The sequence below is a fragment of the Heterocephalus glaber genome, unplaced genomic scaffold (genome assembly GCF_053883595.1).
Source record: "Heterocephalus glaber isolate CG9 unplaced genomic scaffold, H.glaber_assembly_v1.0 deba00001724, whole genome shotgun sequence".
NCBI classification, from domain to species: Eukaryota; Metazoa; Chordata; class Mammalia; order Rodentia; family Bathyergidae; genus Heterocephalus; species Heterocephalus glaber.
This window is the reverse complement of record NW_028258435.1, coordinates 5262104-5287107: the sequence shown is the minus strand read 5'-3', so window position 1 is coordinate 5287107 and position 25004 is coordinate 5262104. Positions and strand designations below refer to the sequence as shown.

The 25004-nt window shown below is 49.2% G+C and overlaps 1 protein-coding gene across 6 annotated transcripts; it reads left to right on the top strand.

The window, feature by feature from the left end:
- Positions 1-6: 6 nt before the first annotated feature.
- On the top strand, positions 7-24999 carry Cpsf3 (cleavage and polyadenylation specific factor 3). Of its 6 annotated transcripts, none has more exons than XM_004875247.4 (18): positions 7-191; positions 3719-3782; positions 5155-5252; positions 6326-6454; positions 7186-7363; positions 8330-8419; positions 9532-9682; positions 10354-10529; positions 11686-11844; positions 12975-13121; positions 14428-14580; positions 16343-16451; positions 17953-18051; positions 19582-19676; positions 20808-20895; positions 22347-22416; positions 23297-23393; positions 24600-24999. In XM_004875247.4, exons 1-18 carry the CDS (start codon positions 142-144, stop codon positions 24723-24725), a joined length of 2079 nt encoding a protein of 692 aa, XP_004875304.1. In that variant the 5' UTR covers positions 7-141; the 3' UTR covers positions 24726-24999. The 6 variants fall into 6 exon arrangements, with proteins under 6 accessions (XP_004875304.1, XP_021108143.1, XP_021108141.1 ...); XM_021252484.2 differs by having other exon boundaries at positions 24563-24999; XM_021252482.2 differs by having other exon boundaries at positions 20808-20952.
- Positions 25000-25004: the final 5 nt, after the last annotated feature.

Genomic DNA, 25004 nt, shown 5'->3' with positions numbered 1-25004 from the left:
GGGGGAGGAGCTTAGTGCCGTGGGCGCCAGGGTACCGGAAGTTGTCTCGGCGGATGGAGGATTTTCTTGCTTTGCTTGCTGCTGGTTCTTTCCAAGTTAGATTCCAGTGTGCTCCTCACCCAGACTTCCCAGGCTTCCAGAATGTCTGCGATTCCTGCAGAAGAGAGTGACCAGTTGCTGATCCGACCCCTGTAAGGGACCAGCGCGCAGGGAGTGGGGCCGCAGACTGCGGAGAGCCAGGAGGGGTCGTGGGCGAGCCTGGCCTGGCCGTTGTCCTGCTCCCTCGTGCAGCTGTGGCCGGACCTTTCGGGCCTGGAGGTTTGGCGAACTGGTCGGAAGGGGCTGCTAGGTTGAAAGGGATTGTGCTTTTTCTTGGGTCTCAGGGGAGGGTATGTTGGAGCGGGAAAAAGTTATTTTGGGCCGCTGGGCCCCTTCCCATGAAAAGGGGCATCAGGTGGCACAAACCCGGATCGCGCACATCAGAGCAGGCGAGGAAATCGACGAGTGAAAGGGGAAGCGGGATCTGTTTCCTGTCATTTTCAGGACCCAACCTGTGTCGCCATGGGAGGAAGTCAGTCAGAGACTTGGAGTGAATTTCTACCTTCGCTGCTCAAACCTTAGTAGAATAAGGGGGAAAGCTGGAGAGGAGAAAGAGCAGAGGTGTTAAGAACCCAAACATAACCCTACATTGCCTCTAAGGAGACCCGCCCTTCAATGGAGATAGCCTTTCACCTCCTGGGAGTGTAAACGCGGAGAATTTATTCCTATAGATGAGCCATTTTCATCCATAGACATGTTTTATTGTTAGATATTAATATCATGTCAGTGTGCATTCATCACAAGACAGAAACTAAGCTGGCTGTGGTGGCCCACGCCTGTGATCCTAGCAGTCTGGGAGGGTGAAGCAGGAGGGTGGCAAATTCCAGCCCCGCCTGGGCAACCTAGCAAGACGGTGTCAAGATACAACTTTTTAAAAGGGCTAGGGATGTAGCTCGGTGAGAAGCCCCTGGGTTCAATCCCCTGTACTGTGAAATAAAAAAGTAGAAAGTGTCTCTTTTCCACATTCATTCAATAAGGATTCTGTGGGCACCTACTGGAACATAGCCCAGTTTCCTTGTGCTTAGTTTGCACCTGTTGTCTCTTCCAATGTTCTGTAAACTCTGAGCAAGTGTCCAGCCCTGCCTCAGTCACTGGGGAGACAGATAACACCGAGGACCAAGTTCATTGATTTCACCCTTTTGGAGGCAACACAGTGCAAAATGGAAAGAGGAGAGTTTGGAAAAATAGGAGACAATTGCTTTGGAGTCAGACACCAAGGACAGCAACCCCACTGAACCTCTTTTCTCATGTGGGGATAACTTGTAAGGAGTAAAGACCATGTAGGTGCTCAGTAGATAATGGCTGTTCCAAGAATGTTTTATTTGTTTTTTGAGACAGGGCCTCAGCCCAGGCTGGCCCTCAACTTGCCCCCAATCCTCCTGCCTCAGCCTCCCGAGTGCTGAGATGACAGGCATGCACCACCACTCCTGATGGAAAAGGAATTTCCAACAGATTGAAGAGGAGGACACCTCATGCACCCAGGAAAATGATATGTGAGCTAAGTCCTAAGGGACAGGTAGAAAGCCAGGCAGAGAGGGGCATGTGTGAAAGTGTTCATAGCTCACAACCAGTTTCTTTGTGGCTGTGGCTGACAGGTTAGCAGATGGGGTGGGACATAGTATCGGGTCAATTTATGAGGGACCTCAATACATATTAAAGAATTTGGGCTTTTCACATAGTTACAGGAAGCCAACAAAAGATTTTGAGCAACGCTGAGATGCAGTGGCCGTTACACTTTTAGGAAGCTCAGTCCTTGCAGAAGTGTAGGTGAATGGAAGGATGGATTAGATGGAAGGAATCCAGAAGGGTAAGACCGAAATAATCCAAGTGTGAATGGAATCGAAACCCTTGGGATTTTATAATGGATCAGATACTATCTGAAGGGCTGGCATGGAACACAGGGCAGAGATTAGGATGATTCACATTCCTCCGTTGGGCAGTTTCCTCAGTGTTACTCACTCTTGGAGTACAGAAGCGCCTGGGGATGTTGGACAGGGGTAGCACCAGCCTGGCACGCACAAGGCCTGGGTTCCGTCTCCAGCACCACACAAAAAATGAAAGACACTGAGGAGGTCTGGGGTCAGTTTGCTTTTTTGGTTTCATAGCGTATCGTCTACTTAAAGTGTACAACTCAGTGGTTTTTGGTATATTTTCACAATTGTATAGCCATCTTTACTATCCAGTTCCAGAACATTTTCATCTTCCTCGGGCTAAAAAGAAACCCTGTACCCATTGAACCTCAAAGCACACTCATTTCTCCATCCTCCCCAGCCCTGGTAAACCACTGATCTATCTCTCCTCTCCACTTCCCTTTTTTGGACAGTTATATAGATGAGGTTGTGCAGTATGTAGTATTTTGTGTCTGGCTTCTTTCACATAGCCTCTTGTTTCCATGACTCATAATTTGGGAGTTTTATTCATTGATAAGCATCTTTTTTATTTTATTTATTTATGTTTGAGACAGAGTCTTGCTCTGCAGTTCAGGCTGACCTTGAACTCACTATGGAGCCCAGGCTGGCCTTGAACTCTGCAGTCCTGCCTCGGCTTCCTGAGTCTGGGATTAAGGGTATGTGCCACCACACATTTAAGCCATGTGAGGCCCTGTTGGGGTTACAGCAGTGAACAGGACTGACTCTTCCCATGCCCCTCCCAGCTTAGTACAGCGTGTCCTTGTTAGTGTTATGCCAGTCTGTGGCTTGCTGTAAAGGACACATTAGAGGAAGTAGTCCAGGGAAAGCCTCCAGGAAGGTGACATTTGAACTGAGACCCAAATATTATACCAAGGAGCCCACTTACGTCCGTCTCTGAGGGCAGAGGCCTTGTGAAGAGGAGTCGAGTCCAAGGGCCTGGGAGATTCCAGGGCAGACATCAGTGTCAGGTGTGTGTTCAAGGTCTGCAGCCCCGGCTACAGGGGCAGGTTTGGAAGGTAGGGAACTCGGGAATGAAGAGGGTGGCACTGAGAAGCCCCAGGGATGGAAGCCCTGGAGGAGTGGGGGAGACAAGGCTGTTCGAACCTCATGGGAGGACGGGAAAGAGACAGCATGAAGAGGTGTTAAGATCTAAGCTATTTGAATAGTAAATACTTTTCAGGGTCTTAAAGAAAGCAGTGGTTTGAAGTGGTTTGGCCCACATAGAAGTGTTTAACAACCAGCATAACTGCTAGCTTACATTCTCAGCACATCCTCATTTAATCCTGGTGTTCAGAAGATTGACTTTAGCCTCTGGGTTCCTCAGATCTGAACTGCTTTCTCTCACACTTTTTTTTTTAAGAGTTTTATTTCTAAATTTTTTTTTTTATGTACCGGGAATTTTTTTTTTTATGGTACCGGGAATCGAACTTGGGTCCTTGCGCTTACAGGGCAGGCGGTGGAATCACTGAGCTAAATCCCTGGCCCTCTCTCACACTTTTAACAACTACAAACTCCCTGAACCCCAAGGCTGTCTGTTCATCTTTTCCTGTGTTCACAGATTTCTTTCCTCTCTTCGTAATTTTGTAAATGTTTTTGATGAGTGCTGCCATCAGATAGGATGCAGTTTAAGTTGTAAAAAAAAAGTTTGAATTTATTGGGGTCAATTTGGATTGTTTTTTAATCAAATTTCTTTCTTTTAATATTTACAGTGGCGCTGGGCAGGAAGTAGGACGGTCATGCATTATCCTAGAGTTCAAAGGAAGAAAAATAATGGTAATCATCATCGTCACCACCATCATCGTTATTGGTCCCAGGCCTGGAACCCAAGGCCTGGAGCCACTAAGCTTGTCCTGTACCGTGGTCCACTGTTGAGGTTGACAGTACGGCTCTGCCCGTTGGGTGTCAGCTCTTCTGTAGTGGACCAGTTGTCAGTTTCGCTCCCAGAAAGATGTTCTACTGCATGCAGTCAGTGAGAAAAACTAATACACACTTCTACTTAGGAGTCTCTCAGAACATTAAGTCAGCCAGGAAGACGGGTGGATAATGTTGATAGTTTTACAGTCTGTCAACTAGAGCTCCTGAACTCTTGTTTCTCCGAAGTCCTTGGTTGACATCGGCTGCTCTGAGCCCATGTTCTTGCCTGAGAGGTTGAGGGATTAGCGGACATGGTTTCTTTTTTTTTTTTGCACTGCCAGGGATTGAACCCACGGCTTGCTAGGCAAGTGCTCTGCCCTGAGCTGCCTCCCCAGCCCCAGGAAGAGATGGTCTCTGAGGTGCATCCTGAAAAGACAGTGCCCATCGCCAGTTTCCTGTGCTTCCTGTCTCCTTTGCTACTTCTCCCAGTGCTAAAGAACAAGTATTTGTCAGGCACACTCATTGCTGGGAATTATTCCCTATAAAATAAGTGCATCTTTAATGCCAACCCTTAAGAACTTGTCCCCAAATGCCTTTCCTGTCAGGGAGGTGTCTGGTTTCTAGTTACTGTCTTCTCACAGTGGCCAGGTGTGGTGGTAGTAAATCTACATGTACAATTTTTAATTTTTTTTCCCAGTACTGGGAATCAAACTCAGGACCTCATGCCTGCAAGGCAGGCGCAGTGGCCCTGAGCTACATCCCCGGCCACATGTACACTTTTAAAGTCTCATCTTTGATATTAGAAACCATCTTCTGATATCAAAGTTCTTGAACAAGAGTTACTGTATTTTAGAGTGACCACCAAAAGTAGCTGGAAAGGTAGCTTGTATTTTGCATTCTGTGGCCCTAAGTGTGAGCTTCTTTTTTCCTCTTAGGATTTGTTTGTTTGTTTGTTTGTTTGTTTTTTGAGACAGGGTCTCACTATGTAGCTCAAGCTGGCCTTCAACTCACTGTGTAGCCCAGGCTGGCCTCAAACTTGTGGCAGTCCACCTGCCTCAGCCTCTGGAGTTCTAGGATTAGAGTCACATGCCCAGTTGGAGCTGTATTTTTAATTTGGGAAATAGGAATTGTTACTGTCACTATTGCCATGTTTAGTAAGAGTTGCGTCTCAGGTGCTCCTGTATGAAATCTTGTCTTGATTATGCAGGCGGTGGATCAGTTGCATTATTGTCTGTTTGCTGAGTGAATTTCCCTGAACCATGTAGAATACTGATCGTTTCCTCTCTCTCAGCTGGACTGTGGGATCCACCCTGGCCTGGAAGGAATGGATGCTCTTCCATACATCGATTTGATTGACCCTGCCGAGATTGATCTCCTGTTAATTAGTCAGTAAGTCCATTAGTTTTGTTGTTAAAGGAATGATAACATCAGTGTTTTGTTGTTTTTGTTTTTTGTTTTTTGTTTTTTTGGTACCGGGGATCGAACTTGGGTCCTTGCACTTGTGCAGCAGGCAGCAAAACCGCTAAGCTAAATCCCCGGCCCAACATCAGTGTTTTTCAGACTCCTACTGCTAAGATCATTCTTAACCAGATTTTGAGATTTTGGTCTTTTAAAAAAATATATTCTATGGGCCTTAGCTCAGTGGTTCCACTGCCTTCTTCACAAGTGCAAGGTCCCGAGTTTGATCCCCAGTACCAAAAAAAAAAATTTATTTATATATATATATATATATATATATATATATATATATATATATATATATGAAAATATTTTTTCTACCAAGAAACACTGCAGTTGGGTGTGGTGGGGCACAAAGTGTAATCCCAGCACTTGGGAGGCAGAGGCAGGAGGATTTCAGCGAGTTTAGGATCAGCCTGGACTAAATAGTAAGACCTTGTTTCAAAAAAAAGGTATTGCAAGGACTGGGGATTTAGCTCAGTGGTTCTGCTGCCCGCCCCGCAAGGGCAAGGACCCAAGTTCCATCCCTGGTACCAAAAAAGCTATTGCAAATATCTAAACCTGCACAAACACCCCATTTTGTCATAGATTAGAGAAGTTTACTATGACAAACAAACTTACCTACCTCCTCGTGGAATCTAATTAGGAACAGGGAAGGAGATTGTGTATACCTTGAATTGTTGTCAAATCTGAGACCAAGAAAGCCTGATCCAGAGCCAGGTGTGGTGGCTGATGTATACCTGTAATCCCTGCCCTCAGAAGGCTGAGGCGGGTGAAGGCCAGCCTGGGCTACATAGCGAGACGCTGTCTCAAAACAAATAAATGCTTTTAAGTATTTTTCCTATACTTGAATTATATATATCATTCCTTCCTCTTGGTTTTCTGAAAATTTCCCTATGTAATTTTTACATAAAACTTTTTGTTCATTGAGCAACAATTTTATTACCTATAGTCCATGGCGAATGGTGCTTTAAGAATCTCCCCAATTTCTTTGTTTCCGGAAGTTTCCACTTGGATCACTGTGGTGCGTTGCCCTGGTTTCTGCAGAAGACAAGCTTCAAAGGAAGGACATTTATGACTCACGCCACCAAAGCCATTTACAGATGGCTTCTGTCGGATTACGTCAAAGTCAGGTGAGTCACCTTACTGCTCCTTGGGTTCCGAAGCCAGACTGTTCAGTGCTTCAGAAGCAGGCGCTCCTCAGTCTCAAGGACAGTGGGAATGTAGGCATTCGGCAACAAGCCCCTAAACGTGTGTTGGCACCTTCTGACTTTTTGTCTTTTGTTTTTTTTTCTGGTCCTGGGGATCAAACTCAGGATCTTGCAATTCAAGGCAGGCGCAGCACCACTGAACTAAATCCCCAGCCCTATGTCCTTTTCAATTTTTGGTAAACTTTGTGAACTATCAGTGCGTTAGAAATGCACTGTAAAGCCGGCCTGGCATCCCAGCACTCGGGAGACTGAGGCAGGAGAGTCACCACAAATTCCAGGCCAGCCTGGACTACATAGCCATACCCCGTCTCAGAAAACCAAAGGGCCGGGAATTTAGCTCAGTGGTTCTGTCGCCTGCCTCACAAGTGCAAGGACCCGAGTTTGATCCCTGGTACCAAAAAAGAAAGAAAGAAAAGAGTACTTTATCTTAATTTACTTTAAGTTTTACTTAAAATTGAGAATACTTTGAATTTATTGTCTAGCTTTGTGATTATGCACAACAAACATTTTTATTATAATCACAAATTCTCAACAGCACACTTCATGTACTGTATTTTCCAGAAATACCTTCACGGTTGTGTCACCCACAACTTCTTTGAGCTCAGACTTACTAGGAAACGATACTCTTAACTCTTTCTGTTGGCATCTTACAGCAACATATCAGCAGATGACATGCTCTACACCGAGACAGACCTGGAGGAGAGCATGGACAAAATCGAAACGATCAACTTTCACGAAGTGAAGGAGGTGGCGGGGATCAAGTTCTGGTGTTACCACGCCGGCCACGTGCTGGGAGCCGCCATGTTCATGATCGAGATCGCAGGCGTGAAGGTGCTTCCTGGCCCGGGCCCTGTGTCCTGAGAGAAGTCGGCATAGCTGGGCATGGCAGGCACACCTCATCCCAGCACTAGAGAGGCTGAGGCAGGAGGATCACAAGTTCAAGCAACTTAGTGAGACCCTGTCTTGAAATAAAACAGTTTTTTAAATGGGCTGGAGATGTAGCTCAGTGTGAGGGCCCTGGGTTCAGTCCTAAAACTAAAAACAAACAAAAAACCCTGTGGAAATATGGGTGAGCTAAAAGGTTTTGAGACTGGCACAGGATCCTGCATCTGGCAGAACTTTTAAAAATACTCACTGAATGAAGTCGAAGGTGTGGCCGGCTTTCCCGAGTTCCACAGGTGACTTGGCCACGAAGCCAGAGTTGAGCACCAGTGTCCTCCGTGCCGTGGCCTCTGCTTTCTGTGGCTGCCTGCCTAGTGGCGACTCCACTGTGCTGAATCACAGTGTATCAGCAAATCATTCTTGTTTGATTCAGACCATTGAAAATGAGGAGGGGCCAGGGCTTTAGCTTAGAGGCGCCACGCCTGCCTCGCAAGCGCATGGTCCTGAGTTCAATCTTGGTACCAACAAAAAATTTAGTAGGAAATAGCACATGTGCTGGTCTGATTTCTGTTCAGAATCGGGTGCGAAGCCCATACCCTCTCCTCAGGCAGTGCCCCAGTTCCTCTGGGGAGTCCTTTCCACCCAGCCTGTCCTTCTCACTAATTCGGAGCCCTGCCCAAGTTCCCCAGTGTAGAGTTCGCTTTGAGGGTGCGGCGCACAGGGTGATCCACGGGTGATCCTAACTAGGTCGCACATGTTGCCTTGGACACAGCGTTACCCCTAAATCTCCTCAGGTGTACCCTATCTTTTTAAATTGAATTTTGCTGTCAGAGTTCACAAAATTAACATGTTCGCTAGCAAAATTACCTTCCCCAAATCCTAAGTGCGCTTCTATCTTTTTTAATCTTTTCACAGCTTTTGTACACAGGCGATTTCTCGAGGCAGGAAGACCGACACCTGATGGCAGCCGAAATCCCCAACATCAAGCCGGATATTCTGATCATCGTAAGTGGGAATGTGCTGTGCTGTAGTTACTGTAATGGAAGCAGAATTTTTTCTCATGGAAAAAAATCAGTCTTGCATTCATAGTGTCACTGGATATAAACTGGGTTTTCTTTGCACGAGAGTTTTCGGCTGCTCTTTGCACCGCTCCTCCGCCTCCTGTTCCACGGTGGTGGTACCCTGGGGTCCGAGACATCAGGCTGGCTCTGGCCAGCTGCTTTTAAACTGGGGCGCCTCCTCCCTGTCTCCTGAACATTTTCACTGGTGTGAGTCACCCCATATTTGTCAGAGAGTGTCTTCAAGGCTGTTTTAGAAATACAGTGTCCCCACTGCCTCTGCCCTGGTGCCTGTCTGTGTCCCTTTGCACGTGTGCACTGCCTGTCTCTGCACATTAAGTGTCCCATCTGCACAGTAGGTTGCAAGTCCTTTGGAAACAAGGAAGGGAACCGTGGGGATCCTGAGGCACAGGCTAGAGGCTGCGTGTTGGTGACAGTGCCGCCCAGTGGCCCTACGTGAGTGTCAGGTGCACTTGGCTCGGGGCCAAAGAGCTGTGTCTCCCCTTCCTACCTCCTGCAGCCCCAGCCGCCCGTGAGGGCCCAGTGGCTGTCACCATGCACAGTGGGTTCCATGTGACTGCTCGTGGTCCACCCAGCACGGAAGCCGACCTCTAAGGAAAGTCATGTTCACAGCAGCAGGAAATTTAGAGCAGTGCTTCTCAATCTTCAGTGCCTGCATGGACACAGAGCACAGGCTGGCTGGGTCTTCCCAGTCTGCGTGTCTGCTGAGCTCCCTGGGAGCTGGTGCCCCCCGGGGACGCCCTTGAACAGAGGCAGAAGTGGCACAGGCCTGAAAGCCCAGGGTAGCAAGATTATCTTGATGGGAGAAGGTACATTTCTGCATGCGTGGACTGTTCCCTCTTCCATTTTCTAGAACCCTCTCGTTAGATCTGAGCGCGGTGTCTTATTTGTTCTTTTCCAATTGCTCTTGTGACAGAACACGCAGGTAAACAGTGTGCAAAGTGAGGAACTGAGTCTGCCTCGCTGCCTGCCCTTGCTGCTGACTTTTGAATTCTTGAGGCTCATGGTCCCAGTTTGACATGTCTGATCTTTGCTTAGGAATCGACCTACGGGACCCACATCCATGAGAAGCGCGAGGAGCGAGAGGCGAGGTTCTGCAACACTGTTCACGACATCGTCAACAGGGGTGGCAGGGGCCTCATCCCTGTCTTCGCTCTCGGAAGGGCTCAGGAGCTGCTCCTGATTCTGGGTACGTGCCTCCTTTGCCCTGGGGAGACGACCAGACCGCACATCCTTCTCCCCAGGTAACTCGAGGGCCTTGGAGGAGTCATCCCACCGCTCTGGGCTCGGCTCCTTCACTGAGAAGTGGGAGTTGGTCCCAGGAGCCTTGCGTGTCTAGCTCTGAGGAAAGAGCTAGAAGTGACAGCTCCTGAGCACTCCCTCAGGCTGCCATCTGACAGCGACAAGACAAGCAATGTCCCTGTTACACTAGGAGGGAAGCAAATGAGGAAGTGGAAGGCGTGACCCAGGGCAGAGCAAATCTGTGACAGAAACCAGATTTTCTAGAAGCCGTGTTTTCCAAATCTGAATCCAGTCCAGTCTTCTGATCTGGTTTGGTCCTCTTTTCTAACTGCAAGTCCTCTTAGTCCTTAAGAGACTTAAAATGAAGTATCCAGAACCAGCAGAGGAGGTTAGGAAGGTAAACAGTCTCCCCAAGCTGCCCAGGCTGGGCTTGAACTTTCCATCCTCCTGCCTTAGCCTCCCAGAGTGCTGGGATTATAGGTGTGCACCACCACACCCGGCTTCATGCTCCTTAAAATCTACTTGTGTGATACTCTGTCCTGGTGCCTGAATGTTTAAAATTTTAAGGATGAGTGTCTCATTGACTGGCGCCGCTGGCTTCTCCCTCAACCCCTCCAGATGAGTACTGGCAGAACCACCCCGAGCTGCATGACATCCCCATCTACTACGCGTCATCCTTGGCCAAGAAGTGCATGGCAGTGTACCAGACCTACGTCCACGCCATGAACGACAAGATCCGGAAGCAGATCAATATCAACAACCCCTTTGTGTTCAAGCACATCAGTAACCTCAAGGTGAGCGCCTGGGGGCTGGTGGGTGCCATGGGTGTTGGCTCCGCCTTCACCTGCCTGCAGGTGCGTCTCAGCCCAGAGAACCGCTCCAGCTGGCTCTTGCTTTTAGCAGATTCTGTGCTTGCTCCAAGTCTGCACACATGGCCAGGATTTACAGCCACTAAATAACTTGCATTGCTCTTGCCAGAGGGGTGAAAGGAAAATGTCTTGGGTTCCGTGTTAAGTTTCTCCTCTCTCGTGCAGGCTCCATAGGTGAAAGTTTCCATATGTTCACTTTTCAAGAGCATTTAGTACGATCTTTGTCAAATTCATTAAAAATGCATTGATTTGCCCTCATTGATACGATAATTATAATGAAATCATGCGTGTCCAAAATAATGTAAATCGTAAGTGGTCTTCTAGTTGTAAATAGCTTGCTTTGTAAGGCTGATTTTTAAAGGTAATTGCTTAAGAATTAGAGCCAAGTTTCCCACAGAAACAGTGTTAAACTTTTTTTATTTTGGTACCAGGCATCAAACTCAGGACCTCGCACTTGCCTGGCAGGACTTGTGCCGCTGAGCTAAATCCCCCGGTCCTTAAACTTTTGATTAAATTTCCAGGCACGCTGAAAATACTTGAGACGTATGCAAGGCCTTTATGAGCCCTTGGGAACGTTCTTTTGGGGTTCGGTCTCGGATGGATCGAAACCCCTTGACTCTAGGTTTCTGCCTCCCTCCTAGGGTTGGTCCTGGTGGCCCTTTAGCTACATGTACAAAGTGTTTCTGGGGTTTTTTGTGAGATTTTTGGTTTTTTATAGACATGGTCTCTCTCTGTAGTCCACCTTGGCCTTGAACTCACTATGTAGCCCAGGCTGGTCTCAAACTAGCAGCGATCCTCCTGCCTCGGCCTCCCAAGTGCTGGGATGACTGGCATGCGCCACCACGCCGGGCTGCGTGTAGAGAGTTTTGAAGATCACTGTAAGCTCTCTGGTCTTAGTTACTTGGACTTCCTGTCATTCCATCCTGAACCGTCAGGAGCTTGGCCAGTGCACTGCTATGTCTGCTGGTCCCGTGAGGTCACTTGGGCAGCATGGTTAGTCTCTAGCTCACTTCCTGTTACTGTGTCCGAGTGCTTCGTGGGCCTGCTGGCTGCTGTGCCTCACCGTGCCTGTCTCCCGCAGAGCATGGACCACTTCGATGACATCGGCCCCAGTGTCGTCATGGCCTCGCCAGGCATGATGCAGAGTGGCCTCTCCAGGGAGCTCTTCGAGAGCTGGTGCACTGACAAGAGGAACGGCGTCATCATTGCGGGGTACTGTGTGGAAGGGACGCTGGCCAAGGTCAGTCAGGGTCCCCGCGCCGCGTCCCTGTCAGCCGCACAGGCGCCAGGGTCCCCATGTTCTTCTGTTGAAGTGGCTCCTAAATGACCAAGTTCTGACTGTGACGGCCGAGGATGGAAGTGGTCTTAAGGCTGAATTATGCAGTTACTCCACGGAATGATAAAACACCCCAGATATATCAGAGCATTTTATTTTATGTTATGTTATGTTATGTTATGTTATTGACAAGGTCTCTGTATGTAGTTTAGGCTGCCCTTGAACTCACTATGTAGTCCAGGCTGGCTTTGAACTCCTGGCCACCCTCCTGCCTCAGCCTCCTGAGTGCTGGGATCACAGGTGTGTGCCACCACGCCCCGCACATGTTCTTTTAAACAGCTGTAGAATGTGCATCTTCGGTTGGTATAAAATGGCTAATACGAGCTGTTAGGGTGATGTTTAGAGAATACGTGTAAAACCTTAGAGGTAAAGTATAGATGTCCAGGCGTCACATTCTCTTCTTTTCTTACCAGTGACATCTGTTTTATTTATTGCTTATTCATGTATTTATTCACTTCTACTATTGCAGTGCCAGGGGAACCCAGGGCCTTGCATTGCTAGCCAGGCATTCTAGCACTGAGCTACATCCCCAGCCCTGTCTGAGACAGGGTCTCATCAAGTTGCCCAGGGTGGCCTCTAACTTTGCGATCGCCCTGCCTCAGCCTCCCAATTACACTAGCTGAGATTAAAGCAAGCACCACTGTACTTAGCAACATCTGTTGTATGTTGAAAAATACAGTGTGACCGTTTATTTGCTTGTTTTTCATTACTTTACCATACTGCACCATCATTTAGAGTGTGTGTTAGAAAACATTTCCAGAACAGGGGTCCTGACATGTGACGGGAGTTCAGAGCGGGCGCAGGGAGGGCACGTTGCTCTTCCTGCCAGAGTTTGCGTCTTGGCAGCAGCTGCTCTCGCTGACTGATGGTTCAGTGCTCAAGGAAACGGCGTCAGACACTTACTAAGTGAGCAGTTAGACTGGGCAGAGGGTCCTACATTAACGTAAGCATCTGTGGCTGTGAGAGAACATGGAAACACCTTTGCTTTTCTAATGGCACAGTTTGTTTTGTCTTCTTGTATTTGTTTCTAACAGCATATCATGTCTGAGCCCGAGGAAATCGCCACCATGTCTGGACAGAAGTTACCACTGAAAATGTCTGTTGACTACATTTCTTTCTCTGCTCACACAGATTACCAGCAAACCAGTGAATTTATCCGCGCTCTGAAACCCCCCCATGTGGTGAGTCTGTGGGATTCAGGAGGAAAGTGAACCCCAAAGCCCGTGTAGCACTTTTTGCAGACAGCTCTGCGCCTGGACTGGTTCCGACCTTCCTGCCCCTCTGAGCTGCCACTGCACACTTCTGTTTCCTCACGGACACAGCTCCTTCCATCCGGGCCAGCCCCGGTGTTAGTGTTCTTTCTGTTCTCTGTCACCTCCTCCGTAACGCAAGGGCTGGGCCCAGGAGGGTGACTGCTGTACAGCTCAGGTCCCCTTCCTGCGGCGCCTGCTGTGGTCAGTGGTTAATAGTACTGCTAACTAGTACAAGGAGAGGAGAGAGTAAGTCGTGTAAAAGCTCAAGAGTTAAACAGATGCAAGTCATGTTACTCTGAGACATGTTCATATTTTTAAGTTTTGTGTAACTGTTAAAAGTCGGGGTTGTATATTTGGGTGGACTTAGGAAGAGGGGTAAGCTGAGAATCGTCCACTGCTGATTGGAAGAACATAGTGGAACTTGTGTCTGTGGAAAGGACAAGAAGTTCTCTTTCTGAATGCACTGAAAAGTTATTTTAAAGGACATGGCCTTTTGTTAGTTTTGTTTGTTTGTTGTTGGTAAAATCTACACAACTTAAAATTCACCCTTCCAGCATTGGTAGATGTCTGTAATTCAGTGGCACTGTCCCCAGGCTTGGCTTTCCAGCCTTTTCCTTCCTCCTGGGAGAAACTAAGCAGGGATTCCATCCCTTCTCCTCAGCCTTGGGTGACCCACTTCCTGTCCCATGCGAGGTTCACACGTCCTTGGGGTCTTTGTAAGGCTCATTGGTGCCACAGCCCGGGCCAGAATGCCAGGATTCCTGCCTCTGTGGCCCAGTAACCTCCACTGCAGGGAGATCGCTGTGTGCCCACTGCTGTCGCCGGCTCTGGGCTTACTTCCCCTTCTAGTTTTATGAGTGCTAACTCACTGTGGCTGTGACTCCCTTTCTTTCTCTTTTATTCAGCACTGGGAATCGAACCCAGATCTTCACACTGACCTACCTCCCTGGTCCATCGTAGTTTTTATTTTGAGACAGTCTCTCACAGTTCCCCAGGCTGAGCTCAAATTATGATCCTCCTGCCTCAGCCTTCTGCCCTACCACACCTGGCACATAAGGCTCTTTTGAAGCCAGTGATAATGAGGCTGTCTATACAGTTTTGACTGGCTGGAGGTCATTAAAAAGTACTAAAGTTTCATAACTGCAAGTATGCTCCCATTTCATGAATTTAACTAGGAGTTCGGTGAAGGACCAGTATTCGTCTGAACGATGTCTCCCTGTGCTCTTCTCCACAGATTTTAGTCCATGGAGAGCAGAATGAGATGGCCAGGCTGAAAGCAGCACTCATTCGAGAGTATGAAGACAATGATGAGGTTCACATAGAGGTGCACAACCCTCGGAATACAGAGGCTGTGACCTTAAACTTCAGGGGAGAAAAACTAGCCAAGGTAAACAATGATGGTTGCTGACCCCAGCCGTGGTGCCTTAGGGAACAAGATTCTTTTTTTTTTTTTTTTGAGACAGGATTTCACTATGTAGCCCAGGCTGGTCTCAAACTTGTAGTGATCTTCCTGCCTCAGCCTCCTGAGTGCTGGGATCACAGGTGTGCACCACCACACCTGACAGGGAAGAATCTTCTTAAGAAAAATAGACCTTCTTTTTCCATTTTTAATCCAGCCTAAATTATAGATGTCTTTGTGTTAACGCAGTTGTAAAACACAATTTTTAATACACTTTTTTTGTGATACTCAGAGCCTTTGCACTGAGCTACATCCCGGCTCCTTTTTGTTTTGTGTTTGTTGACAGTGTCTGGCTTGGTCATCAAGTCGCCCAAACTGAGCTCAGACTTTTTTTAGTCCATGATTCCAGTCCTTGTGTGGGGCTGGCGCATGCACAGACCGCACTGTGGTTTTTTGCCATCCCCCCCCGCCCTTCTTCCCTTCCCTCTGGCCCCTGCCCCTGCTCCTTTGCCAGAGATTTGTCTCCATTTCCTATGATCTGTCTTTTAGAAAATAGACCTTCCTTAATGAAATCCAGACAGAGTCCTTGTTTCTGTCCACTTGGTACTCTCCAGGGACTTTAGCCTGGTGCTGCGTAGGCTTCTTGCGGTTCTCCCACGTCATTTCCTCAGGTGGAAAATCTTCAGCTAGATGAGATCTTTGTGGTTGATTCGGATCAATCGCCTTTAACCCCTCTACCACTTGCTTTTGCTTCCCACGGCTGAGGGTGAACAAAGCCCATCCATTGTTCCCACCTCCGGTGAGGTGCTGTCCCCTGTGTCATTTTCCCTGAGAATCCAGAGCCAGGCCCGGTATCTCCAGGCAGGTGTGCTTTTGGGGGTTAAGGCGTGTATCAAAGGTGGTCTTTCTGAGGATTAGTCACTTGTTGGTAAAATGCGATATTTTTAGAATTTAAAAGTGAAATAGGTAAGAAAAACCTTACCTGGGATTTTAGAGGGATTCCAGACAACACTTCGTTTTTAATCTCTGTTGAGCAAAGTCTTTTTAAGATGTTTCTAAGGCAGATGTGTGTGTGCATGTGCGTGTCCAGGGGATGACCAAACACAGAAAAGTAAGAGCAAGCCTAGGTTGGTTGTTCTCTCCTCGAGCATGGCATCCCCAGCAAAGTCCTTTTCAGCAAGTCACGGGCACCAAGGAGAGGCCCTGGGCAGCCTGGGGACACTGTGCTATCCCCACTCACAGCTCTGAGAGCCAGGGCATCTCAGCCTGGCTGCCTTGCTCCTGTGAGGAACATGAGGGGAGCGTCCTTTGTCTCCTCAAATCCCTTCATTTGTACTCAAGAGATATTCTATTTAAGAGTGGGTTTCAGGGTTGGGGATTTAGCTCAGTGGTTCCACCGCCTGTCCCGAAAGCGCAAGGACCCGAGTTTGATCCCTGGTACCAAAAAAAAAAGTGGGTTTCAGCCAGGTGTGGAGGTGCACACCTGTGATCCCAGGCACCTGCGTGGCTGAGGCAGGAGAATCCCAATTTGGAACCCAGCCTGGGGAGCTTAATGACTTGGCCAGACCCTGTCTCAAAATAAAAAATCAACAGAGCACTTCGGGTATAACTCAGTGCTAAAGCCCTGGGGTCCATCCCCAGCTCTGCAAAAAAGAAGGTAACAGTTTGCATTTTTCATGGTTAAACTCCGTGCTGTTCATAGTTACAGTGTCTAATGGTCATCATTGTGACCGTGTTTGCTTCTCAATAGGTCATGGGCTTTTTAGCAGACAAAAAGCCAGAACAAGGCCAGCGGGTCTCAGGAATTCTTGTTAAGAGAAACTTCAATTATCACATCCTTTCTCCTTGTGACCTGTCCAGTAAGTACATTCTTCACTCCCAAATATGACTTGATTTTCGCGTTGGAAGGAAATCTATGAAAACTCCTCTTCCTCTAGTGGCCAAAATTTGAGTAACACCCACATAATAAAAAAAGGAACGGGTGAAAGTAATCTAACTTGCTCTGTGGAAACAGAAATCTCCCCTGAACTACTGAAACAATAAGAAAAGTGTTTGTGAACTCGGTCTTCTTCTTACTCAGAACAAATGCGCCCTGAGGAGGTGACCTCTCCTGCTGGCCCCTGGCTGGGCGGGTCTCCTCTCCACCTCCTACCACACAGCTGTGTGCTTCGATTTTCTGAAGCGCCTGCCCTTCCCAGTAAGCATTTTGTTCTTCCATGACTGGAGTTGGGTGTTTTTTTTTTTCTTTGTTTGGTTTGTTTTTGGTTTTTGAGACGGTCTCACTGTGTAGTCCAGGCTGCCCTTGAACTTCCAGCGATCCTCCTGCCTCAGCCTCTTGAGTGCTGGGATTGGGGGTTTTGTTTTGTGCTGGGGGTCAAGCCAGGGCCCTGTGCTGCAGAGCACAGGCACCCAGTCCTGCGTGGCTGTCAGCTTCCATCGCTTGCTGGCCTGTCTGTTGTGTGCCATTCCGGAAGAATGATCAAGAATAGGTGGACAAGGGCCTGGGATTTAGCTCAGCGGTTCCACAGCCTGCCTCAAAAGTGCAAGGACCCGAGTTCGATCCCCGGTACCAAAAACAAACAAAACAAAACAAAAAAAGTAATGGCCTATTAATTTCACAAAATATTGGGTTTCATTGCACAGAATACATTTCCGTTGTATCCATCTCCTCTGTTTCCTTTGAAAGGGGAATCTGAATGTAAAGCCTGCTTTTTATGTTGCCTTGGAACCTCTCTGCAGGGAAATAATGCCAACCACATAGCCCAGACAAATTGTCACCTGAGGCTCTTGCAGGGAGAGGTGGAAATTTGCACAAAGCCAGAGAGGACATTTCAGTCTAAACTGCTTTTTCTCAGTTTGTGAACGTTTCCGTGTGAGTCCTGCATCACTCGGCTCTCACCCTCTAGGGCGCACTCTCTACTTGGTGCGGCTAGGCTGTCATGGCATCGGGCTGATAATCGCCTATGCTCTCCGAAGCTCACAGGGGCCTCACATCGCCTGGCCCTGGGCGGGGCAGACAGTGGCGGCAGCGCAGGTCTCAGAGCAGCTCAGCAATAGCACAGTGCACGTTTTGCACGCGAGGCCGGATAGACAGGCACCTGTGGCCACAGTGAAGGCTGCACTGGGGGCCCGGCAGGAGGGAGGCCTGAGAGAGTCTGGGGATGGTATCCCGGATGAGGGATGAGGGCGTTTTCCTGTAATGGGTGGGGTCAGCAGGGAACCATAGGGGTGTCTCGCCAGCTCACAAGAATTCGTTCTCGTTTATTATACTTTTTTTTTTTAACCCTGCTCTGTGTTTGCAAATCACATTTTATGAACCTGGCATGGTTTCTAAAAGTAGCTCTCCTCACTTTCTTGTAGATTACACCGACCTGGCCATGAGCACCGTGAAGCAGACCCAGGCCATCCCCTACACTGGGCCCTTCCACCTGCTGTCTTACCAGCTGCAGAAACTGACAGGTGTGTGTGCTGGAACCCAGTCGCACTTCAGCCTCTGTAGCAGGCCGCCCTGTGTGGAGGAGCAGGTGTCACTCCCCTCAGTGACTGCCTCAATTCTGTTTGCCCTGCACCTGGTCACCTGTAGGAGACAACACAAGTGTTTTAAAGTCCCATCTTACCCCTTCCTGGATAATTCCAGAAACATCACTAGGATTTGTTCCCTGTGTATAAAATCTGTTTTGTTGACTATACATAAATTTTACCTAGTTTTTTTCTTTGCTCAATGAAAATGATTTTCCCGGTTCCATCAGTACCAGTCTGGAGAGCAGGTTTTATTTTATTTATTTTTATTTTTTTAGAGCAGGTTTTATAGGAGCTCATGGCCATTGGGCGAAGGCCACTGAGAGAATAAACCTGTTCCATCTGGGCTGGGCGTGGTCGCGCACACCTGTCATCCCAGCACTTGGGAGGGAGGTTGAGGCAGGAGGATTGCTGTGAGTTCGAGGCCAGCCAGGGTGACAGGGTGAGACCCTGTCTCAAACCAATAAAAACAAACCTATATTGGGCCGGGGATTTAGCTCAGTGGTTTCGCTGCCTGCTGCACAAGCGCAAGGACCTGAGTTCAATCCCTGGTACCAAAAAAAAAAAAAAAAAACACCTATATTATTTGGTTTGGCATTTTATTTATGTATTTATTTTCTTTTTTTGGTGCCAGGGATCAAACTGGGGTCCTTGTGCTTGCAAAGCAGGTGGCGGAACCACTGAGCTAAATCCCTGGCCCTGGTTTGGCATTTTGATAAAGATCTTTAGGTATTAACATATTGAGGGCTAATGACAAAGCTCTGTGCTTTCTAATTAAGCAAGAACACTCTGGGGCTAAAATGTGCTTCCATCAATATGCTCTTCATCATCCATAAAGTGCTGCCATGAAAGCCAGGCAAGGAGAATCCCTTTGTTAGCCTCACATTAGAATTACGGATAATAACACAGAAATCTCATCAGATGTGTCTGGGTGACTAATTCAGAGGACAGCAGGGCTGGAAAAAGCTGACCTTGGACAGCAGACTTCCCCTGGGCCACGATTAAATTTAGGCAGAAAGCAGAGGCCACTGGAGCACAGCTGCCTGCTGAGCAGGCTGAGCAGTAGCCGGTGAATCTCGGTGCTGGAGGAAAGCCCTGGATGGCCCTGGGCCCCAGCTAGGTTTCCGCTGATGTCCCAGGTGCGCATGGCATGACTCCATGACACCTGTCCGTGTATTCCAGGGGCCGTAAGCTGTTAGCGTGTACATCCTTAGCTGTCTAAGCAGGCTGTGACTATGTAATGAGTACAAATTCTTCCATTATGGAGTAGCTTTATTCCAGCTCTCTCTGAACAAATGAGTAATCATGCCTCTGAATGACTGTAAGGAAATTATATGCATCTTGTAATTATTTTTTTTTTTTTGGTACTGGTACTGGGGATTGAACTCAGGGCCCTGCGCTTGTGAGGCAGGCGGCAGAACCACTGAGCTAAATCCCCAGCCAAATTACTTTCTTTTTTATTTTGTTCAGGTGACGTAGAAGAATTAGAAATTCAAGAAAAACCTGCTTTGAAAGTATTCAAAAATATTACCATAATACTGGAACCAGGCATGGTAATCCTAGAGGTAAGATAAGACCATTTACCTAAACAAGGAGGAAGAAAGAGTTTCCAAAAAAGTTAGCATGCACGCTGGGCGTGGTGGCACACTTCTGTAATCCCAGCACTCGGAGGCTGAAGCAGGAGGATTGAGGCCAGCCTGGGCCATATAGGGAGGCCTTGTCTTAATAAAAACAGGAAAAAAAAAGATCTAGTCCCACCAGAGTTCTGTGATTTAAGCTGAAATTAGATTCCGAATGATACCATCTAGTAAAGTGTTAAGAGGAGTAGCTGTGTTTAGGGTGAAGTTACAAGTGATGATGTGTAAGGCGCTCACAGAGGAAGCAGGAGGTTAGCAGGCATTCTTTGAGTTCCTTCCACTGAATCCTAGTAGAGAATGTATTTGTGCTTCTAGAGTTAAAAAATCAAAGATTAGGGCCGGGGATTTAGCTCAGTGGTTCTGCCACCTGCCTTGCAAGTGCAAGGACCCGAGTTCGATCCCCGGTACCCCCCCAAAAAAAAGAAAATCCAAGATTCTCAGCTTTCAGGTGCCCCTGTGCATGTGGCAGTGCTGTGCAAGGAGACAGCTGGGGCACTCATTCCTGAAGCGAGGCCTGGTCTCATCCCGACACAGAGGTGCCGGAGTGTGGGGGCACTGGGCTCCTGGAAGAGTGGCAGGGACCTTGGGCTTCACCTGGGGAGCAGCTGAGCCAGGCACAAGACCCAGACTTCCGTCCCTGTCACCAGAGCAAGTGGGGGATGGATGGACAGTTGGACGGACCATTGGCTGGAGAGAGGATGGGGATGGCTTGCCCTCCTGCCCTGCTGCTGATGGCTCTGGCAGAGTAATAGGGATTTGAGTTTGAATCCAGTGGCGGCAATTCTCTTGTGCAAGCTACTTTGGAGTTAGTTTTCACTTTTATAAAATGAAATAAATAGTGCTGCCCCTAGTCAGGAGAATCAAATGATAACCATTTCAAACATATAAGCATATAAAACCCTTTGGCACAAAGGAAGTGCTTAGTACACCCTACCTGTGTGACTGAAAGGAAGCTAGAGGAGTCCCGGGCTGCTGATCCATCCCAGAGCAGCCACAGTCCGCTTCCCCAGTCCTGGGGGGCTCCCTGTGGCTCCGCCCTGACCGAGCCCCTTTCCGCAGTGGCTGGCGAACCCATCCAACGACATGTACGCGGACACAGTGACCACCGTGATCCTTGAGGTGCAGTCCAACCCGAAAATACGGAAAAGTACGCAGTCCTCTCCCTTCTCCTGGGTCTGTGAACGAAAAAGCAGTGGAGTCCTAAGTGAGAACTTAAAAGCTGATCCTTTTATTTCTGTGCAATCTCTGAAATACATACATAACAGTGTATATTATTAGTACTTCACTACCGCTGGGTCTTCATTCAACTGTCGAAAGCCGGGTCACCATTAACATGAAGATGAAACCCTTCAGGGACAGCCTCTGGGAGGCAGTAGGGCCCGGATGTAGCTTGGTGGTTCCACCTGCAGCACCACACAAAACATAAGCAGAAATGTGGAAATACTGCTGAACTGAGCCAGCGGGCCTGTTAGAAACGTGTTGCCATCTTCGTGCTTTATACAGCCTTCACTAGATAGGCTTCTATCTACTGGAAGATTTTCAACCCAAAGAAAACACTACTGAAAATATTTTGTGGGGTTTTGTTAATAGCTTAAAAATATTTGTGCATAGTTCAGTATAATACATATCTTCCATAGGTGTTTTGTTTTGTTTTGTTGGTTTTTGTGGTACTGGGGATTGAACTCAGGACCTTGGGGTTTCGAGGCAGGCGCAGTGCCACTGAGTGAAATCGCTGGTCCTTTTTTTTGCATTTTTGAGACAGGGTCTCACTGTAGCCCAGGCTGACCTCAAACACATGGCAATCCTCCTGCCTCAGCCTCCCAAGTGCTAGGATTACAGCTGTGTACCACCACGCCCAGCATAATATGCATTTTTTTTTTTTTTTGGACCAGTGATCGAACTTGGGACCTTTCACTTTCCAGGCAGGCAGCGGAACCACTGAGCTAAATCCCCGGCCCCAGTATGCATCTTTTTGGTGGAGTGCAGCCCTTATTGTCACAAATACGGAGGGCTGACTGGAGTTGGATATAAAGTCATTATTTCTTAACTTCCTGTTGCTTCAAGTCTCTTATCTGGAAACAATTTGTGTTCACATCCATGGGTGGCTTTTAGCACTAGTGTCAGTTCCTGTGCCCGCCTCACCAAAGTCACAAAGCTGGGGGGCTGGGGGTTTAGCTCAGTGGTTCTGCTGCCTGCCTCACAAGCCCAAGGTCCGGAATTTGATCCCTGGTACCATAAAAAAAAAAAAAAAAAGACACAAAGCTGGGTGTGGTGGGGCATGCCTGTCATCCAGCACTTGGGAGGCTGAGGCAGGAGGATTGCTGCAAGTTCAAGACCAGCATGGGCTACATAGTGAGTTCAAGGCTAGGGCTACGACCCTGGGCTACATACTGAGACTCTGTCTTAAAAAAAAAGTAAATAAAATAATCTGTCATTTCATGGTTCTTTAATAAGACCGTGGAGTAAGTCCTTCACAGGTAGACTTAGGACTATGTGTTCCATCGCCTTAGATTCTGGTCATCGTGACAGTGGGACCCGAGTGGCGGTGTGGAAGTCATGAGTAGGAACTGGGAAACTAAACTCGGCCCTTCTCCCCAGGTGTGGCTCAGAAGGTTTCGAAGAAGCTGGAGACGCACATGTACAGCAAGCGCCTGGAGACTATGCTTCAGTGAGTGCTGCAGGCGCATTTTTACTTCTTGAGCCAGGGCTTTGCTGAGTCACTAAGCTGCCTGGGTTAGGCTTGAAGTTGGGATCCTCCTGCCTCAGCCTCCCGAGTCCCGGGATGACAGGCGTGTGCCACCGTGCCCCGTGGGTGCCTGGTTTTCCATCAGGAGTTTGCGCAGGTGATGCTGCTCCCTTCCTGCTCAGCACTTGGCTGCCTCTAAGGACAGCGGCCCTTGGTGGCTGGTCAAAGCGTCACAGGGGTCAGCAAGGACAGGGCCAGTGTCTTTGCTGGTCCCACTGCACCTGGAAGAACCCTCTCGCATGTTTGCTTCCGACATGTGAATTCTTCCTGCCGTCAGGAAGTCTGTGCCTTCGAAATACCAGATCTTAGTAGCATCTAAGCACCAGTGCTGAGTCCTTGCTCTTTCCAAGTCCTCTGTGAGCCTGAATCTGGGAAAGTCGCCTCCTTGGGCTGCTTCACAGTGGGGAGCCACAGTGTGTCCTCAGCATGTGGTGCCACGCCCGGGTGGAGTGGGTCTCCCACCTTCCTGTGGATCAGTGGCTGCTGCCCTTCTCAGATTTTGATCTTCAGGCAGGGTCTCACTAAATCGCACCAGTGAGACTCAAATTCAGCCTTCTGAGTGCCTGGGATTACAAACACACCACCACACCAGCACTCTGGGAGGCTGAGGCAGGAGGATGGCAAGTCCCAGCCCAGCCTGGGCAAGTTAATGAGTCGAGACCCTGTGCCACAGGGAGCAGTCTGGATCAGTGGAAGCCGAGGGTGGACAGGGCACAGGTGCTGGATGTGGGGGCTTGGGCCTGTTGTCAGCTTGATTTGTCCCCAGCTCGGACAGCTGGCTAGCCTGTGCACTCCCCTGCAGGGACATATTTGGAGAAGACTGTGTGAGTATGAAAGACAGCTCCGTCCTCAGCGTCACCGTGGATGGGAAAACGGCCAACGTTAGCTTGGAGACCCGGGTATGTGTTGCGCTGCTGCCACCGCACCCAGCACTGCATGCCACAGCTCGGGGTTTTGCCCCCTCGTGGGTGTCGCATACAGAGCCTCCCTGTGCCCTGCACGTCCCCGCCAGCACCCGGCCCCCGGCAGGGACCCCGCTGTGTTTGGCCTCTGCTACAGTGGGGTGCATGGGTTCAAAACCCTGGCTTTAGGTTGGGGTCTGCTAGGGGCTCGGAACCAGGCCTCGAGTCAGGGTTGGAGATGAGCAAGTGTGTCCTCTGCAGAGCCGGAGACGGGTGCTCACTGTGCAGCCCGCCTGGCCTCAAACCCGGGCCATCCCCCCCTGCCTCAGCCTCCTGAGTGTTGGGATGCAGGCGAGCCCCACTACAAAGCGGGGCTTCTTGTGGAGATTTGGATAGTCCTGACCAGTGGACTTCCACTGTAAATGTCTCTTGGGTGTTTTGGGATAGAGTGCTTTGAGAAAGGCCTAGATTGACTTCACCCCAGTCAGAAGGAAGGTGAGCTGGGAACTAGCAGTTGATGGAGGAGAAATGCGGGCAGCCGTACTCCCATGTTCACACCACTGACCCACCAGCTGTGGACCTGAAGTGTGTTCCCAGGTGTGGTGGGGCAGTGGGAGCTCGCAGTACAGTGGACCCGAAAGTTACAGCAGCCTGACCTACAAACAGCCTGGGCTAATTAGTTAGTGAATGGAAGGCTCACCTGCCTCTGCTTAGCTACAGCGTGTGCCCAGGTAAACGTCCAGGCCTCAGCTGTTCTGACTTAGTTACGGCCGGCCCTCAGAACTGATCGAGTTCACAAGTCAAGGGCCCACTGTCCATGGTCCCCTTTCCATGGGGCAGGTGGGTGGGACACATCAAAGGCCTCAGAAAGTGAAGCCTTGCCTGGCATGGGGAGCCAGTGTATCCTCAGGGTGTGGATATCATGCCTGTCATCCCAGCCCTGTGAGGCTGAGGCAGGAGGATTGCTGTGAGTTGAGGGCCAACCTGGGCTACGTAGCGAGCTCAAGACCAGCCTAAACCACACAGCGAGACCCTGTCTCAAAAAACCAAAGAAACGAAACAGAAAATACCAAAAGGGGGCTTTGAAGTAGACGAAGCTCAGTAGATTTTGTTGGTTGCCTGAGTCCCGGTCCTGACCACCGCTCCGCCCCCGCCCCGCCCCCCAGTACTGAGCGGTAATGGCGCCGCGATGCTGCCTTGCAGAGCGTGGAGTGCGAGGAGGGCAGCGAGGACGACGAGTCGCTGCGGGAGATGGTGGAGCTGGCGGCGCAGCGCCTGTACGACGCGCTGACCCCGTGCGCAGAGGCAGAGCCGAGAGACCTCCCGTGAGCCCTCCGCCGAGCCCGGGCGTCCGGACTCGGGCTTCTTCCAGAGCGCCCCTGGACCTGGCGCTTCCTGGTGCTGCCGCCTGCGAAGCCCTGTACAGCCGGCGCGTGCCGGGTCTGGTAGCCAACCCAGCACTCGGGGAGGCTGAGGCAGGAGGACCGGAAGTTCCAGCCCACCCCTCCCAATTTAGACGCTTTCCAAATAAAAAGTGAAGGGCTGGGGATGTAGCTCAGTTCTGGGTTCAATCCCCAGTACCTAAGAAAAGACTTGCTCTTAACACCT